A 17,134-nucleotide genomic window follows, 5' to 3' on the forward strand; every position below is an offset into this window, starting at 1 on the left:
ATTAATAATGAGAAGAAGCATGCAGTTTCCTGGAAAGTTGGTGAGCACTGCAAACTAGTGAATTCCTCCAATTAAACTCATGATACCATGTTATTGACACAGTAGAAGATTTGAGCCATAAAACCTCATCATGGATTACCTTTAACTGGAAAGAAAACCTGAACCATCATATCCAAGCCTCTGAAAGGAAATATTGAATCTGTAACATTTGATAATGCATAAAAATACCAGACAATCTTTCTGATATTGTGAAAGAATATTTTGCACGGTATACTATATAGCCAACACTCCAAAGAAGCTATTAAATGCCTTGTTTTATTTAAATGGGCATCTACTCACTCCGACATTCTATTCTTCGAAGAAGAAGCTTCAAGGGATGGGATGCTTTGTTCATACCTAAAGAAATTACCAGGATCCACCGTGGTCTTAACTTGCACCAACCTGTCAAAATTGCCTTTGAAATACTTGGTACCCCAACCACTAGCTTGCTCATAACTAGCATTGCCAATTTCATTGATACCCAGATCAATATCTCTATAATTTAGATATGAACATCTAGGTGATTTTGACACAAAAGGAGTCATGTAATCGTAAAGCTTTCTGATAAGATCCAAATTGTGATCCACAGCTTCAGCACCTTCTTCTTTCCAACTTGCTGCATACTGGATTTTGTAAATGTTCCCTGCTCTATGTGGAAATGGAGTGTCAAGTTCTGAAATTTCACTCATTTTTCCTCCATAAGGATTGAATGTCAATACCGGCTTTCGCAATTGGATCATTTTCTTCCATATTCCTTCAAGATCAGTCTTCGAAATAGGCTCTTGCACATAGTCAGATTTCCTCTTCAAGTACTTCTCTTTTGTTGAATGTCTCTCAAGCAAAACATCTGTAGATGTACCAATTTGATAATTGGACCAAAACAGCACCGACTCAATCCAGCTCATTTCTTTGCAGTCCGTGGACAATAATCCCAATCCAGGAAACTGCTCATCCATCAGAGAAACAAGTCGTTGTGCATTTCCAAGAAACAAAGCATTGAATTTGGCCTTGATTGTCACTTGCCCCTTCCTAGTAACTGGGTTCAGGACCACCCTTATAAAGAGATCTTCATCGATTTTATCAGCAACATGCTGCCATTGATACACAATATCTGATGCACCTTCTTCCAATGTCCTTTCAACTCTAAAAACAGTGACAACTTCAGGGACTCGAACTAGCTTAATTTTCCATGAAACAATGATTCCAAAACTAGCTCCACCTCCTCCTCTAATAGCCCAGAAAAGATCCTCCCCCATTGCTTCTCTATCCAAAACATTACCATTAGCATCAACCAGTACTGCATCAACAATATTATCAACGGACAAACCATGTTTCCTCATCAAGTTACCATATCCACCTCCACTTAAATGGCCTCCAACACCAACTGTTGGACAAACTCCAGCAGGGTAGCCGTAAATCTTGCTCTTTTCAGCAATTCTATAATAAACTTCCCCTAGTGTAGCACCTGACTCTACCCAAGCGCTCTCATCTTCTATGTCAACACTAACAGACCTCATATTGAACAAGTCAACCATGATAAACGGTACAGTTGACACATAAGAAAGGCCATCATAATCATGGCCTCCACTGCGGATTCTGACTTCAAGACCATGAATCTTGGAACAAATGATTGATGCCCGGATGTGAGAAACATGAGTGGGGGTTACAATGAACAAGGGTTTTGGTGTTGTAGGAGATGTGAATACAAGGTTTCTGATGTAAGAATTCAAAACTGACAAGTAGTTAGGATTGTTGGGGAAATATGTGACTTCGGAGATTGGTGTGGAGGTTAAAGAATGAGTGGACAGGCATTGGAGAAAGGTTTCTTGGATTGGATCTAGAGTTTCCATTGAGATATAGAACAGAAATATTCTGAGTATTGAAGAGATTAGAGTTCCCATTACCTTATATGCTTCTTTTTTCGCTTAGTCTTCAATGCGAAGATGAACTTTATACAGCCTGTTTCTTTATTATTCTCTTGCTTGTATTGCTATTTTTCAATGCTTCTTTACTAAGGAGCTTTATTACAGGATACCGTTGGGAAGCTTCAATTGTCCTAGCGTCAAGTCTCGCTCACCGATTGTGATATTTTATTACAAGCCATTAAAGAGCCAGCCACAGTGATGGATCCACATGCCATAAGGGTCAGTGAACAATCATCTCAGATGAATTGGCTGTCAAACCATATGATATGGATGATTTTGTTTGTAAGTGAAATCACTGGGGACTTCTTGATGTCAAAGCCCGCAACATATCGTACATAACGTTGGCAAAACTAGAGACGATGAGTGAAGGCTTATCTTAGAATTGGTGTGAAATAATTCTGTGACAAATGTGTGCTGAATGCGTAATACACGCAATATTTCAAATATTCTTTGAAATTAATAAAATAATTTATAATTCAAAATATTTATTACATTAAATAAAATCTAATTTTTGAAACAAAAATCTACACTTGAATGAAAACAATGTAATAATAAAGCGTCTAATACACCGAATCACAAAAAATAAAAAAAGCCTCGCAAAAGCAAGTAAGACATACCAACAAATAAAGTAACATGAACTCTCAATCAAAGATTAACCTGCTAATGGAAGTAGGGTCACCAAGTTATATAAAGAAGGATATTTGATCTTTTTGATTATGAATCATATAAAACTTTGAAAGCTTATTTACCGGGCATAGTTATTAAACCCGGCCCGGGGGTTGACCCGACCAAGGGGCCGGGTCCCGGGTTTTATGCGTCAACCCGGAAAAATTAAAAAAAACTTTCTTCTCTTCTCAAAGATCGGGGCTGATGGCCCCCTGCTGAGATTCACTCTTTTTTCTTTCTTTTGAAAGCTGTCGACAACAGCTTCAATAGAAGCATCTTGCCCCTGTTTTTAGCATCAAGTAACACATTATCACTTTAAAATGAATTTTTTGCATAGCCCAAACACCTAAGAAAATATCCCCGCAACTTTGTAATTTACCTTCTCTTTCCAGTAAAACATGTTTCCATATTTCCCAGCCAAATGGCTCCAGAAGCCACGAGGAATGTCTAGATCAACAGAAGCCTCCACATTGAAATTTAATATATTTCCTGGTCAACCAAATTTTTTGAAGGAAAGGCACACAAAAAGCCCTAAAATTTCCCCTATCTCTATAAAAAAAAAAACAAGTCGCCGCTCCCCCTGGCTTTGGATTTTCTCTCCCAAAACCAGCCAAAGCAGCTGTCATAGAGGCCCGACCACAACTTCCCTCATCCCTCTCTCGGTCATCCCCTCAGCCTTTAGGCCAAAACTAGAGAGCCCTTTCCCGACCATAACTTCCCTCATCCCTCTCTCGGTCATCCCCCTAGCCTTTTGGCCAAAACTAGAGAGTCCCTCCTTCTTCTTTCCTAGCCGCCTCCGTCTCTTGGCCAAACTAGAGCCGCCACCCATTGACACAGGAGACCAGCCCCACAGATGTCGTCTCCAGCTTCCCCTATCTCTGCTAAACCGAGACCCAACTCTCTCTCCTTGGACCAGCCTCCAGCGGCAGCCGAACACAGCAACATCCCTCACTCTCCCTTCCTCTCTGCTTCTAATAACAACTCATTATAGAGAAGATGATGAAATAAGAAGCGAGGCCGAAGGACAAAAACCACATTTAAAAAGGAAAAAAAACACCGGGTCTCGTTCGGGTTCGCCCGGGTCATGGGTCGACCCGCCGGGTCTACCAAGTTTTGCCGGGTTGTTGCACCGATCGGTCTTTTAACAAACCCGAACCGGTCCAGCCACTAGGTCGACCCGCTGGGCCGGTCCGGGTTTAATAACTATGTTACCGGGTAAGATGACCAAACACTATTTACTAAAAGAATAAAAGATCTAATGAATTATTAGGTCTAATACATACAGATGCATATGGACCAATAACGATTCGTTCCATGGATGTATATACATGTTTCATCATGGATTACCATATTAGATATGATTATGTGTATTTGATGAAAGTCTGAATCATTTAAAAGGTTTAAAAGGCTTATATAAAGCATATTATATCTGAAAGCTAGGAGTTCAGTTAGATAAATATAAGTTTGTGGGATATCCAAAAAAAATTATTGGATATTATTTATATCATCATATTGAGCAAAAATATTTATCTCAAAATATGCTACCTTTCTAAAGAAAGAATTGTTATTGAAAAGAGTTCGAGGCTATAACATTAGATGTTCAGCCTAAAGCTTAAGAAATATAAGAACTCTATAGATCCGGTAAGACACGTTATACACCATTGAGATTTGGAATTATCATAAAAGATGAAAATGACAAGTTGCTCGTACTTACTGAGCCTACCAATTACATGGAATTAATATCTGATATTGATTATAAGAAAATGGCTTGAGGTCATGAAATCTAAATTGGATTCCATGTACACCAACCATATATGGACCTTAGTTGATCCATTTAAAGGGATAAAACCCATTGGATGTTAATAAGTCTTTAAGAGAAAGATTGACATGAAAGACAATCTACAAATGCACAAAGTTAGACTAGTTGTCAAATGTTACAAATAAAGACAAATAAGTTAATTTTGATGAAACCTTTTTGCCCGCAATTGTATTAAAATCCATAAAGATTTTGCTTGCTATAGCTACATACTATGATTATGAGATTTGACAAATGGATGTCAAAATCATAATTCTGAATGAGAATCTTCAAGAAAAAGTGCATGTGACACTACTTGAAAGTTTTTTAAATCCAAGGAATTTGTCAATAAAATACGCAAGCTATAAAAATTCATTTATGAATTTAAGCAAGTTTCGAGGAGTTGGAATATCTATTTTAATGAGATAATCAAATAGTTTGATTTTTAAAAAAACATAAATGAAAGTTGTGTTTATGAAAATGTTAGTGAGATTGAAGTTATTTTCAAATATTATATGTAGACAACATATTATTAATAGGAAACAACATTTCTTTACTCTAGTTAGTTAAAATCTGGTTGTTCAAGAATTTTTTTATGAAGGGTATGGGAGAAACAATCTGTATACTATGAATATTTCTATAAAGATAGATCTAAAAACAATTGCTTGTATTGTCTCAATCCACGTATATAGACAAGATGTTAAAACGACTTAGCATGAAAGAATCTAAAAGATAATATTTATCTATTTCACATATAATACTCTCTCTAGAGATATGTGTTCTAAAACATAAATTGAGAGAGATAAGATAGAAATGATTCCATACACTATGTATATAAGATCCATAATATATGTGATGCTATGTAAGACCAGATGTATCTTATACTTTGAGTATAATTAGTAGATACCAATTTAATCCAAATGAGAGTCACTAGAAGATAGTTAAAAATATTCTTAAATACTTAACAAGAATTAAGAATGTTTTCTAGTCCATGGAGGAGATGAACTAGTAGTTCATGGTTATTTGGATGCTAGTTTTCAATAAGATAATGAAAATAACAAATTCAGTTAGGTTATATTTTACTCTAAATAATGGTACTGAGTTAGAAGAGTTTAAAATAAGAGATCAAAATAGATTCTACAACTAAAATTGAGTACACCTCTATGTTTGAGGAGACAAAATAGATTGTTTGGATCAAGAAGTTCATCACTGAATTATGTATGTTTCCTAACATTGTTGATCCAATAACCATGTACTGTGATAACAATAGATCCATTGCACAAGCAAAGAAACCTAGGTCTCATTAATGATTCAAAAATATACTTAAACAATTCCATTTGATTAAAGAATCATACAAAGAAAATATGTAAAGAAAGAGTGAGTACCAACTGAAGAGAATTTGAAGATCCTCTTACTAAGTCACTGTCCTAGTAAAAACATTATCGTGTCCTAGTAAAAACATTATCGTCAAGTAGAGAGATATGATATTTGATACATAAGTGATTGGCTTTAGTATAAGTGAGAGATTGTTAATGTATATCTCCTATAGCCATTCGATTGGTTACACGTGGAACTGATCTTATTCATGTAAATATATTTAATTTATTAATAAAGACTTATTTATCTTTAATATTCATCAAATATTTTATTAATGAATATAATATTTGATTAATAAATTTAGAGTAAAGATAAAGTTTTTGGGACAAAAATATTTAGTAAAGAAAATTATAAAGTTGTTATAATCATGAAATTTTTATTATATTAAAGCATTGTTTCTAAATGTTTCTGGTCAATGCTCTATTAAGACTAAATATTAATTAGAGTTGTTGAGACTAATACATATTATGTTTTTTTTTATGAAAAAAAAACAGTTGTTCTCACAAATTGAGGTATGAGGGATATCTAAAACTAATATCTAGGTACATGTCAAATGACATGTACACTGAACTAACTCGCATGGGAATTTCATATGGAGAGATCACGTGTCTATGAAAAGGCTCACGTGCGGGTTGTGTAAGTGATCTTTAGACTTGATATTACTAAGTTATCTTATATAAGGAGTGCTATATTTTGATTCTGCTATACATTATCCTAATCAAAGGTAACACATTGGCAAATATTGAGTATAACATGAACTATATAAATGTATTTAAGTAATCAAGAGAGGATTCACCACCCTTGATATTGGGTATAACATGAACTATAACAAATGAGTTGTTAGACATTGTACTTGGTCTTCAAATATAAATCAATTAGTTATTTAATTGATAATAAATTAATTTGTTTAATTTATTTAATCTTATTTTATTTAGGATTATGATTTATATTTGGGCTAACTTATTAGAGAACCTAATGAGTCACCTATATAAAAACTATTAATCATAAATTAAAATGAGATGATTAATCAAATGTGACTTAATTGTAAATAAATTTTAGAAATTGAGGACTAGAATGTAATTAATATAAGGGATTAAAATTCTAAAATTATCTTAAAATAATATATGTGATATTATTTAAGGGACAAATTGATATTTTATTATTTATAAGATTTTTAGGTTTTCCTATAAATAAAATATTATGCTTCTTATTTTCCAAGAGAAAGAAGTGAATGGTGAGTTAAATATAGTACATAAACACCTAAAACACAAAAAGAAAAGAGTTGAGACTCTAAGGTATAACAATATCTCTTCACTAAAAGGGTTTATGAGATTTCTCACTGGTGATTTATATAAGTTATTGTTAGAGGCCAGACATTTAGATGACTTATAATTTGTGATAATTCAACCTTTAAGCAAATATTCAAAGCTAAAAAGAACATTTGATCTTTAAGTAATCTTTGCATAAACCGTAAACAACTTTAGATCTGTCTAAAGAGATTCTTAGAACTTCCAAAAAAATTTTAAATTTATAATTTCCGCTACATATATTTGTTTTGAAAAAACCCAACAATAATGTGCTATAATGGTGAATTCTTAGCTATTTTACACAAGTATAGCTTGTCAAAGAACCATCTTAACCCAATAGCTTAAGCTGTTAGGTGAGGTCCCAGGATATGATTTATATTATTCTCTAACACACCCCCTCAAGTGAAAGCCCTTTGGGCTTGAAACTTGCACAGGCCCACATTACCTTGTGCTTAATTTTTATCAAATAAATGGGGATGATGAGATTCGAACTCGTGACCGCTTGGTCATCAAGGCTCTGATACCATGTCAAAGAACCATCTCAACCCAATAGCTTAAGCTATTGGGTGAGGTCCCAGGATATGATTTATATTATTCTCTAACATAGCTCCTGACTTTGGTCATATGCCTAGCTACCATGTTTAGTTGCTCAAGCAGAGTTTCATTTTATATATGCAGTTGTATGCTGATTGTCATCCACTGTTTTTAATGCCAAGTGTACTGGACATGGTGACAAATTGATAATTGTACTTCTCATTTGCCAATCGGCAGAGCCTTTCCATTTTTGCTATTGTTTCAAGGAGAGCCAGCCGTGGAATATGTTCCACCATGACTCTGGATGATGGCGGCGGCGATGCCTAGCATATATAACCAAAGCCTTGACAGCAGAGGTAGAAAAATGTTATGCCAATCATCGCTATATTCGAGGGCTTCTTCATTGTCTTGTTCTCTGAGGGAGGTGATTTTAAAGTATCATGAATTCATTTAACTTATGGGATTGTGATATTGTCTGATATCATGCTGAAAATTACAGGCTAGCTAGCTAAGAACACTGCCAGAATTTGCTTCATAAGCTTGGTTTCTTTGTTGTTTAGTTTTAGAAAATTAATATTTGCCTACAATATTTATTTAAATCACCTCTTTTTAATAAATCCTTGATCCAAGTAAAAACATAAACGGTTCTAAATAGATTTAGCACTTACAATTCCTTCAATTGACCCAATCAAGCCTACAATTGATACAAGAAAGCAAACAAAGCTAAATGTTCTGAGAACAATCCATTTTCTTGTCCAAGCCTCTATTTTGTTCTGTACAAAATACATTTCTACTGGGAAATATATGGCTAATGGCCAAAAGTTTAAGGCCCCTAATAGCCCCAGAACTTGGTTGAAGTAAGGGAAAACAGTGGCAATCACGGTAGTTGACACAACATATGCTGTTCGAAAACATATCCTGAAAATATTAATGTGAAAAGAAGGCAACAGTGGGAGTTTGATGCTGTAGAAGTTATTCAGAAATCCACTGTTTGGGAACTTCTTCGAGGACCAACGTTCTACAAACGTGAATACTGGCTGACTGAAGAGCTGACAGAGAAAGAAACATGTATCATAGTTACTCAAAAACTTATCAAACTGCAAGCTGTAAAATGAAATCCTCGTCCAACTATTGTTCGCGACAGAATAAAGAGAGCATCGCCTAGGACACAGGAGATGCAATGGATTTGATGGAAACAGGTAGCATGTTTGCAGTTAGCGTAGGATATTTTTTACTTTTAAAGCAGGGAAGAGAGTAAAAGGGATGTACCTGATAGCCTCCAACCAAATGTAGAACAATGCAAGCATTAGCAAAGTCAATGAGCCAGTAAGGCTCATAAAATCCAAGTCCTGTCAAAAGATTTCCAGGAGTACTGTTGCCAAAAGCTGCGTATCCAAAGCATCCACATAAGAGGTAAAATAATGTTGTCAAGAAGAGTGCAATCATCGATGCCTTCTTCATGGTCTTGTTCTCAGGTGGAGGTGACTTCAAAGTATCCTTCATTTAACAATTTTCTAGTTCATTTTAGCTCTGATAGTTTGTAAGATAATGAATTTTGGACAATAGAGGGCAGACCTGAATTTCAAAAAGAATTAGTGCGTATGGATAGGCGTAAGCAATGTCCCCAAGAGCTTCAAAGACTAACCATAGTTTTTTAGCTCTAGTAGCAGCTGGGGCACCCGTAATGCTTCCCTTGATCATCCCATTTTCTGCAATTAGAAAAAAAAAAATTTAAAGGCAAAGAAGCTGACTACAAAAACATGTGATCCATGATTATTTTTTTCAATACAACATATTTGTTGCAATTTTGAATTTTCACAGATTTGTTCGTATCTGAGGATTGAATTTCAATTGCAAAGCCAGATGCCTCTGATAATAGAGAATGAATAAACATCTACCTATTACTGTAGCCAAGCCAAGTCCAAATCCTATAAGAGAGTAGGCAAAAGACATGATTGCAGCAAGAACTGAAAGCCATTCTATGCTGTGGAAATCTGGTATCTGCGATGTTACAATCTGAACAGCTCCGAATATCAGCATATACGGAGTATACACGTATTCACAAGGTGCATTGTGACCTTTTTCATGGTAACAGTTTGATCGTCGAATTGCGCTGCAATGTTGTTAGATAATGGCTCAAACTTCACAATAAACGAAACACTATGGCATAGACAATAATGGTGCTCGATAATTGGAATAAAACAAGGCATAAATCAAGAAATTCACCATGGAAGTACCTCATACTAGTCGAAGTGGTAATGACATATGCAGTGCAAATCCCATACATGAACAGATATTGAAACAATCCGCAAAGGCATGTCTGGGTTTTACCTGCACCGTCACCACTCAAAATTAGGATGCTTGTAGAAGGTAGATCATCTAAACATTCCCAAGCATGAATATACAGGGAACAAAATAAGCTCATGGTTTAAAAGGGAGTGGGTGTTTTGCTACCAAGATTCACTCTAACAGCATCCATGTAAGAGTAGTTTCGTGTTCCAGTGACAGGGTCAGGATATCTGTAGCAATCAGAAAGAAGCACAACAGAAACATAGGTGACAATAGCAAAGCAAAGCATGGCAACTGGACCTGCTATCCATCCTAGCTGTGCTACACTCCAAGCCAAAGACAGAACACCAGAGCCGATGACAGCCGTAATTATATGAGCTATGCAACTCCATAAGGTTCCTGGTTCAGTTTCCGGCAGGAGGTAAACTCAAGATTAACAGAGCACGCAACAAAATATACAAATTAGACTGGGAAGTTGGAAGTGTCATTACCGGTTCTTCTTGTCCGCCCATCATCATCAAGCAACAAACTATTCTCTAGCTCATGTTTGACTGCCATGACTATCAAATTCAAGGGAGGCAATGAAGTTCGCTACAAATTTCCTACCTGTAAACCCAGAATGTAAGGATTAAGCTCAACAAGATCTGAAAGAAACACTGTGCCCTATGCATAGCAATGATGTAAAACACTATGCCCTACACACGTCATAATAGTTGATGTGGTCATTTGTATCTATCCCTCTCACATCATTAAGATTTCTCCATTTCTCTTGGTGAGAATATCAGTGTCAGTGACAGAACTTTACTGGAGATATCCTACCAGCTATCCTATATGGAAGACACAGAATTGAGAACTATTTGATGTAGTAATTAAGAAAAGACAGAACTCCGACCTGTTCGTGTTTGGAGGTTGATTAAGAAATTCTACCCTGAAAACCCTTTTCATCAAGGTTGATTAAAGATTCGGATACTTGAATCTAAAACATACCACTATGTCCGATAGCCCCATTTAACTCCATATTCTGTTCACCTTTCCCAACTTTTCTTGTTGATCAATAACATTGCCTTTAGCCTTATAGGGCCAGATGATGGTTAACAGCACTCACAGCCCTTTCACTAACACGTGTTTCTTTTTTTCTGTTACTGTTGTCAGAGTTTGATGACGAGTTGTCATCAAACATTGAAACACTTTAACAAAAAAATTGCTCCTTTTTTTAGTGTGGATATGATGACAAAACTCCAGAAGGGCCCATGTTCTATGAAACCAGTACGTACATGAGTTGGACAGACAGACAATAAGTCTGCTCTTTTAATTTTCTCAACTGGGTATGTCCAAACATTCATATTTAAGAGCATTCATGCCAAGACCAAACTCATTCATTAGCGGCTAGGCTAGCTCTCAAATTGGAGTGCAAGGCTGTCTTCCATTGGTTAACTGAAGTCGTGTGATCAGCAGGCATGTTGCATAGAATAGGAACAGCAAATTGATTCAATGTTTAAGGGAGAATCAAGTCATGATAGGACTTCCAAATCACTTTAGTTAACACCAAGAAAACATGTAAAGGGACAAATCTGATTACAGCAGGGTACTGAGAGGTTCTCATCGTGTCTTCAATAATACAATTTGAACTAATATACCAACAAGTTTGAGGTAAAGAAACATATTAAACCTTAACAAAGAAAGAAGAAAGTAACGGAAGGGTGGAGCTTGGGCCATACCTTTCGGGGCTACTAGATGCACAAGGCAAAACCACCGCTCATGCAATCTACTCCTGTGCATATACTCGAAACCAGTTGCCTCTTTTCTCCTCAAGTATGCACTGTCAGAATTCCATTTCAAGCAATAATTGGTGGATGCACTGTCAACTATCTTTGTTCTTAAAAACAATATTTGCATATATGAAAATGACACAAAATAAATAATATTTGCCAATTTGAGCATAAAAAAATAGTGTGATCCCTTTCATTGCATCACAAGGAGCACCTAGTCATTGAAATTAATTAAAAAAAAAGGGCATTTGGAAATAATAATGTCAAGGATTTTCTCGTGAAATTTTTTTACTACTACATGAGAAACCTCAGATCACAAGCAACAGTAGTCTAGTACAGGCGCACACAGATTCTTTCCCATCGTGTCATTAATGTCTTGATGTTTTGGATGCTATGTGAGTCTATCAGCATTTATCTTGACTGGATCAGTTGAAGGGCTTATCAGAGCAAGAGTAAGCCAAGGACTGCATTGTATCTGTTGCATTGATCCCATTAAATATTATCCTTAACATCATCAGCATCAAGAAAAACTTATTAAAGTCTTCGTTCAGAAAAGAAGTTAGTTTCAGAGGAAGCATAAGCTAGCCCGAAGATATCTTCAAATTCTTTATCCCTTTTTGTATATATTAAACACATAGCAGACACAGTGTGCAGAAGATTTTCTTTGGTTTTGCTCTTACAAAATGGATACCGGAAGCCTTGTTAAGGAAGGTCCGGCTCTCCTCGAGTACCCAAAGTATCTTTAATGATAGAAAGAAAACGCTACCGTTTTGAGAATGTAAGCGACCGTTATGTTTCTGCTTTTTTGTTTAGAAATATATTTAAATAATATTTTTTTATTTTTTTAAAATTATTTTTAATATTAATATATCAAAATAATTTTAAATAAAAATTCTTTTTAATTTTTTTAAAAAAGGGCTTCGGGTTATATTACCAAACAAAATGATCGGCTATACTGACCTGATCCTGATCGAATTATCCATATTCCTTTTCAAATCAACCCCAGGTCAGGTTTGTCTACTACGGTTAATAGTTTATAATTAAGGGTAAAGTCGTCTTTGTGCTTTTATTTCTTGTCCTATGTGGTAAGAAACTTTAATAATTCAGAAACAAAAATCAAACAGCAGCACAGTTCAATTATCATCAGCGACGAATTATTTGGTTTCCTTTTTCTTTCTTTTTTTCCTTCCTCTTTCCCTTTGTATGTGATTACAGAGCAGAGCCACTGTGCAGAAGGTCTTCGTCTTGGTTTTTTCCCTTGAAAGAATGGGTACCAAAAGCCGTACTAACTGTTTCTATGCTCTCTTCTTCCTCCTTGTCGGTTTTCAAGATTCTGTGCAGGGAAGGTTATTATTAATCAATAAACCTGACCCCAATGATCCTGCTGCATCGGCTCGTTGGCTGGTCTCTCAAAATTCTTGGGGTGTCTTAAAGTATGTCTTCTCTCCCCCTCACTACTTAAGTTTATTTCAGTTGGATTTTTTCTTTATTTATCATTTGCCTTACCGCTTGTGCTGATTAGATTTTTTAATATTTTGATATGGTTTGGCTTTTGGCAAGTTCAGATTGTGAATTTCTTTTGTTTTTTTGGTTCCAGTACCATTTCAAGTGATCTGGGAGGAGCACCATTTGGGTATGTTTTGCCATTTGTTTTGCTATAGAGTTCTTTCTTAATCTCTTATGATTAGAGCTGCATTTTTTAAGTGATTTCTTCAGAAGGGACTCTTTGAAACATTGACAATATGTTTATTTCTTGGTGAAGGATGAGAATGCTAAAACAAATTTTATACAAGTGAATGAGTTATGATTTCTGCTAGCTCTTTTATTTCGAAATATTAAATTTTGTCCTCGAAATGTATAGGAGAGTTGAAGTTACTGTTATTATCTGTTCTGGTTCAGTTCGTATCGGATCTTATTCATATGATTGAGATGATTAAGATTGTTTTTGAAGCAAGGGGAGCTGTGCTATTTTTTCGCACCAGCCCTGGGGTCTCGACCCTCGAGATTGCGAAGGCCTTTACATTTGAGTGTAACCATTTGAGACCTTTTGGGAACATATAGCCATTTCTTGGTGCCTGGTTTTAACGTTTTCTGAACTTTTGTGTTGGTAGGATTCTTGCCTGGGATTAACAAAATGTATTATTCTAATTGTTATTATGAGACTTATTTTTTATTCTAACAATTCAAGAGACAAACTGGCTGCAAAAGGTTCAAATATTTTGGAGGGGCTTTGATTTATTTAAGTCTCCTGCTAGTACAATTACAAGATCCTGATACTACTCAAATTAATTGTTAGACTTGAGATTGTCTCAACTCATACTTGAAGGACTCAAATCCGCTGGTGATTGTCAATCAGTTTGGTCATCTTGACCCATTTATAAGCATTTTATACCCTTGCTTTTCCATTTGATCACACATTTACTGGATTTTCTTTGTGCCTTTTCTACATTAAATGATAAAAACTAGGTTTTCCTTTTAACTATACCAGTATGAGGTACAACCATCTTTTCGTTCCGTCCTCTGGTAACAACCATGGTATAATCAAACACATAGCAGAAGCAAAATAAACAGAACATTTTTTATATTTCCTTACCTTTTCATTTTTACCAAAGATTGGCAACTTTGGTGATACTCTTTTTTTTTATATAATTCAATCATGGTGAAACATGTTCACATTTCTTGGACTAAAAATCATTGAGTAAGTTTTTCTCCCACATCTATCGATTTCCATTTTTCTGGATTTTCTTGTTATTCTCATGCTCTGATGCATTGTTTTGTGCTTTAGGAATGTTGTTTCATTTAGTGATGGACTACCTGGCAAAGGTAGTGGCATCCCATACTTTTATTTGACAACTCTTGATCCAACTGCGAAAAATGCATTACAAGACCAGAGGTCTTCATTTACTATCAGCGAGTACCCTTTAGGAACTTGTGGAAAGAAAGACCCTGAGAACCCCTCTTGTGCAAAAATTACGTTGACTGGAAAGGTATGTTGCAAAGTCAAGCATCTTACATTCATATTTATATTTGGTTTTAGTGTACACAAGAATTGTATGGAATAAGGTGCCTAAGAACCATTTTCTAGGAGAGCAACCAGCCTATTCTATATGTACATGTAACAAAGCCTAGAAACTGAATTTGCTACTTTTATGATTCTTCTTAGACATTCTAATTAATTTTTCTGATTAGGTCATTCAGATAGTGGTGCGACTGCACACGATATAGAGTATAGATGAAAACTTAAAACTGAAATTTTTCAAAAAAAAAGAAAAAGTAATAGCATACCAGCCAAAAGAGTCTTAAACATGACCCAAGCAACTATCATTCCGGAAAGAAAAAATGATAGCGACTGAAAAACTTATTTTGGTAGAAATATAATGCTTTGAAACATTATTGAGCTAAAATGGAATTTAAATATGCTGTCATTGCACCATCTAACTCCAAAATGGCACTATTAGGCTTGTGTTGATCTCTCTATAAGCGTCCACTATTCTCTTCTTGACTAGGTCATGAAAAATTTGCTTCTGTTATATCTTCTTCTTCAGAATAAGGGTCAAACTTTGCCAACCAATGAAACTATCAATGTTGGATTGTTCATCTTTGCAATCCTCGTGAAAAAGATTGAAGATTGAATTTAACCCATTTGACTGATCACTTTCAGCATCAAAATCTGAATTTTTATAAAAGTTTCCTTCCTGATTCCCTTCTTCCTGCAACGGTTGTGTTGTCTGGCACATGACCATCACTGGGTTGCTGTTGATGCTGCAGCTATGGCTGCTGTGATACGCCACCCAAGTGTTTTGCCAAATCCAGCCAAAGTTCTTCCCTTGATTTCTAGTTCGAAAGCCCTTTCCTTTTCATTGCTTGTTATAAGTTCCTAACACAAAAGCTCAGTCTTATACCAAACTTGGTGTCATCACCAAAGAGCAAAAAAACACAGCACAGAAATAAACCTCCTAAAAAATAATTCTTGTTCTATTCTCACTTCTACCTGCATCAGATAGGTAAACTAAATTGTCATTTTAAACTCACATATGGATGGATGCTAAACATTTAATCATTTATTTTGTATTTTAAGGTTATTACTCCCTAGTTTCTCTTGATTTCCTTAATTTGAAAACTTTTCCACCATCAAGGTACAAGGTGCAGCTTTATTGAGTTCTGAAGCGAGAAGAGATAACGTCTTGCTGCTGCTGTTTTTCTGATCTTTTTTTTAATTGGTAGCTTGTTGAATACGAGTTTTCTGGAAAGTTGAACTAACTGGAAGTATTGCCTTGCATAATATGTTAGTTGAAGGTACTAAAAGAAAATTCTAAGGAAGCAGAAATAGCTAAAAGCGCCCTGTTTGTGAAGCATCCAGAGATGAGGGGTAATGCTCACATATTAGCAACAGCCTTTTACCATTTCCATATTTTGCAAATCTGAAAATATTAAACAAATAGAGCTTTGTTCTGGCACCTGTTTATCTTATTGTCTTTCGCCCACTTAGCAGGCTTGCGTATTTTGCTTTTGGATGGTTTACAGGTTGGCCTAAGGGTCACAACTTCCAGTTCTTCAAATTAGACATCGAGGATATATTTTTGATCAATTGGTTCGGTGGTCCTAAGCCTCTCACAGTAGATCAGTATCTACATTATAAAGTGTGAGTATTTGAGCAGAGATACTATGAGCAGAGATACTTCCAGTTCTTCAAAATTAAAGATTGATTTTGACTTGTAATTTGTTGGATCAAAGAAACAGGAAGTGAGGGACTTGAAACATTGTTTACATTGTTGTTGCTGGACTCTTTTGTTCAAATGAAATATTTTGTCAATAGTAGTTTACAAAAAGTAACTTTTTCCATGTGATTGGCAAAACTCATCCGATTTATATCAAACACCTTTAATGCTGTGTTCTCTGCTGATGCATTTCTTTTCTCCTAACATGTGTGTGTGTGTACCAATTACAGGATTGGACTTGTTGATAGTTTGTGAATGCCCTAGTGATCTCTCTCAACATCTTTGAAGCTGTGTTCTCTGCTGAGGCATTTCTTTTTCCCAAACATGGTTGTGCACATATATATACATACCAATTACAGGAATGGACTTGTTGATAGTTTGTGAATGCCCTGGTGATCTCTCTCAACATCATGGATGCCAAATATGCATCCTGAACCCACTGTAAACAAGAACGGATGATTGTTGTATTTTTTGTTTTATTCGTTGTAATCATACCCCGTTGTAATCATACCCCATTCTATTGACTAGCAACTGTAACAAGCTGAATTACATCATTTGTTCACAATAATGATTGACGATATATTTCATCCGTGTTTCTTTCACAACTGTTAATATAGACCCTGTAGTTATTTTTTTGGTTAATGCAGTTCTTGTAGTTTCAGTCTTGTTAATGAAATCCCTGCATTTATCTTTCATGTAGTATGTGTCTTGAACT

At 35.5% G+C, this 17,134-nt stretch overlaps 3 protein-coding genes across 9 annotated transcripts; 1 reads left to right on the forward strand and 2 right to left on the reverse strand.

The window, feature by feature from the left end:
* Positions 1–109: 109 nt before the first annotated feature.
* Positions 110–2,233, reverse strand: LOC7457662 (berberine bridge enzyme-like 8). Its single transcript, XM_002300544.4, has one exon. It carries the CDS (start codon positions 1,938–1,940, stop codon positions 336–338), a length of 1,605 nt encoding a protein of 534 aa, XP_002300580.2. The 5' UTR covers positions 1,941–2,233; the 3' UTR covers positions 110–335.
* A 5,999-nt stretch (positions 2,234–8,232) lies between these two features.
* On the reverse strand, positions 8,233–11,813 carry LOC7471703 (probable amino acid permease 7). 6 transcript variants are annotated; one of them, XM_052451580.1, is made up of 9 exons: positions 11,651–11,795; positions 11,512–11,560; positions 10,424–10,538; positions 10,098–10,331; positions 9,881–9,974; positions 9,542–9,756; positions 9,219–9,352; positions 8,913–9,140; positions 8,233–8,692 (listed from the first exon to the last, which is right to left on the reverse strand). In XM_052451580.1, the coding sequence occupies exons 3-9, from the start codon at positions 10,488–10,490 to the stop codon at positions 8,291–8,293; spliced, it is 1,374 nt and encodes a 457-aa protein (XP_052307540.1). In that variant the 5' UTR covers positions 10,491–10,538; positions 11,512–11,560; positions 11,651–11,795; the 3' UTR covers positions 8,233–8,290. The 6 variants fall into 6 exon arrangements, with proteins under 6 accessions (XP_052307540.1, XP_052307531.1, XP_052307549.1 ...); XM_052451571.1 differs by lacking the exon at positions 11,512–11,560 and having other exon boundaries at positions 11,651–11,813; XM_052451589.1 differs by lacking the exons at positions 11,512–11,560; positions 11,651–11,795 and adding an exon at positions 10,920–11,084.
* A 999-nt stretch (positions 11,814–12,812) lies between these two features.
* On the forward strand, positions 12,813–17,008 carry LOC7471704 (uncharacterized). Of its 2 annotated transcripts, none has more exons than XM_052449296.1 (6): positions 12,813–13,134; positions 13,299–13,334; positions 14,487–14,688; positions 15,992–16,070; positions 16,226–16,343; positions 16,779–17,008. In XM_052449296.1, the coding sequence occupies exons 1-6, from the start codon at positions 12,968–12,970 to the stop codon at positions 16,801–16,803; spliced, it is 627 nt and encodes a 208-aa protein (XP_052305256.1). In that variant the 5' UTR covers positions 12,813–12,967; the 3' UTR covers positions 16,804–17,008. The 2 variants fall into 2 exon arrangements, with proteins under 2 accessions (XP_052305256.1, XP_002299070.2); XM_002299034.4 differs by having other exon boundaries at positions 12,815–13,134; positions 16,650–17,008.
* Positions 17,009–17,134: the final 126 nt, after the last annotated feature.

The sequence above is a fragment of the Populus trichocarpa genome, chromosome 1 (genome assembly GCF_000002775.5).
Source record: "Populus trichocarpa isolate Nisqually-1 chromosome 1, P.trichocarpa_v4.1, whole genome shotgun sequence".
Taxonomy (NCBI): domain Eukaryota; kingdom Viridiplantae; phylum Streptophyta; class Magnoliopsida; order Malpighiales; family Salicaceae; genus Populus; species Populus trichocarpa.

Excerpts from the sequence above, each read along its gene's own strand:
- LOC7457662 (XM_002300544.4), bottom strand. The coding sequence starts at position 1,940 with ATGGGAACTCTAATCTCTTCAATACTCAGAATATTTCTGTTCTATATC.
- LOC7471703 (XM_052451571.1), bottom strand. The coding sequence starts at position 10,490 with ATGGCAGTCAAACATGAGCTAGAGAATAGTTTGTTGCTTGATGATGAT. Across the intron at positions 10,332-10,423 it reads TGGGCGGACAAGAAGAACCG|GAACCTTATGGAGTTGCATA; the intron begins GTAATGACACTT and ends AAACTGAACCAG. Across the intron at positions 9,975-10,097 it reads TGCTGTTAGAGTGAATCTTG|GTAAAACCCAGACATGCCTT; the intron begins GTAGCAAAACAC and ends GTGACGGTGCAG.
- LOC7471704 (XM_052449296.1), top strand. The coding sequence starts at position 12,968 with ATGGGTACCAAAAGCCGTACTAACTGTTTCTATGCTCTCTTCTTCCTC. Across the intron at positions 13,335-14,486 it reads CTGGGAGGAGCACCATTTGG|GAATGTTGTTTCATTTAGTG; the intron begins GTATGTTTTGCC and ends TTTGTGCTTTAG. Across the intron at positions 16,071-16,225 it reads GAAGCATCCAGAGATGAGGG|GTTGGCCTAAGGGTCACAAC; the intron begins GTAATGCTCACA and ends GATGGTTTACAG.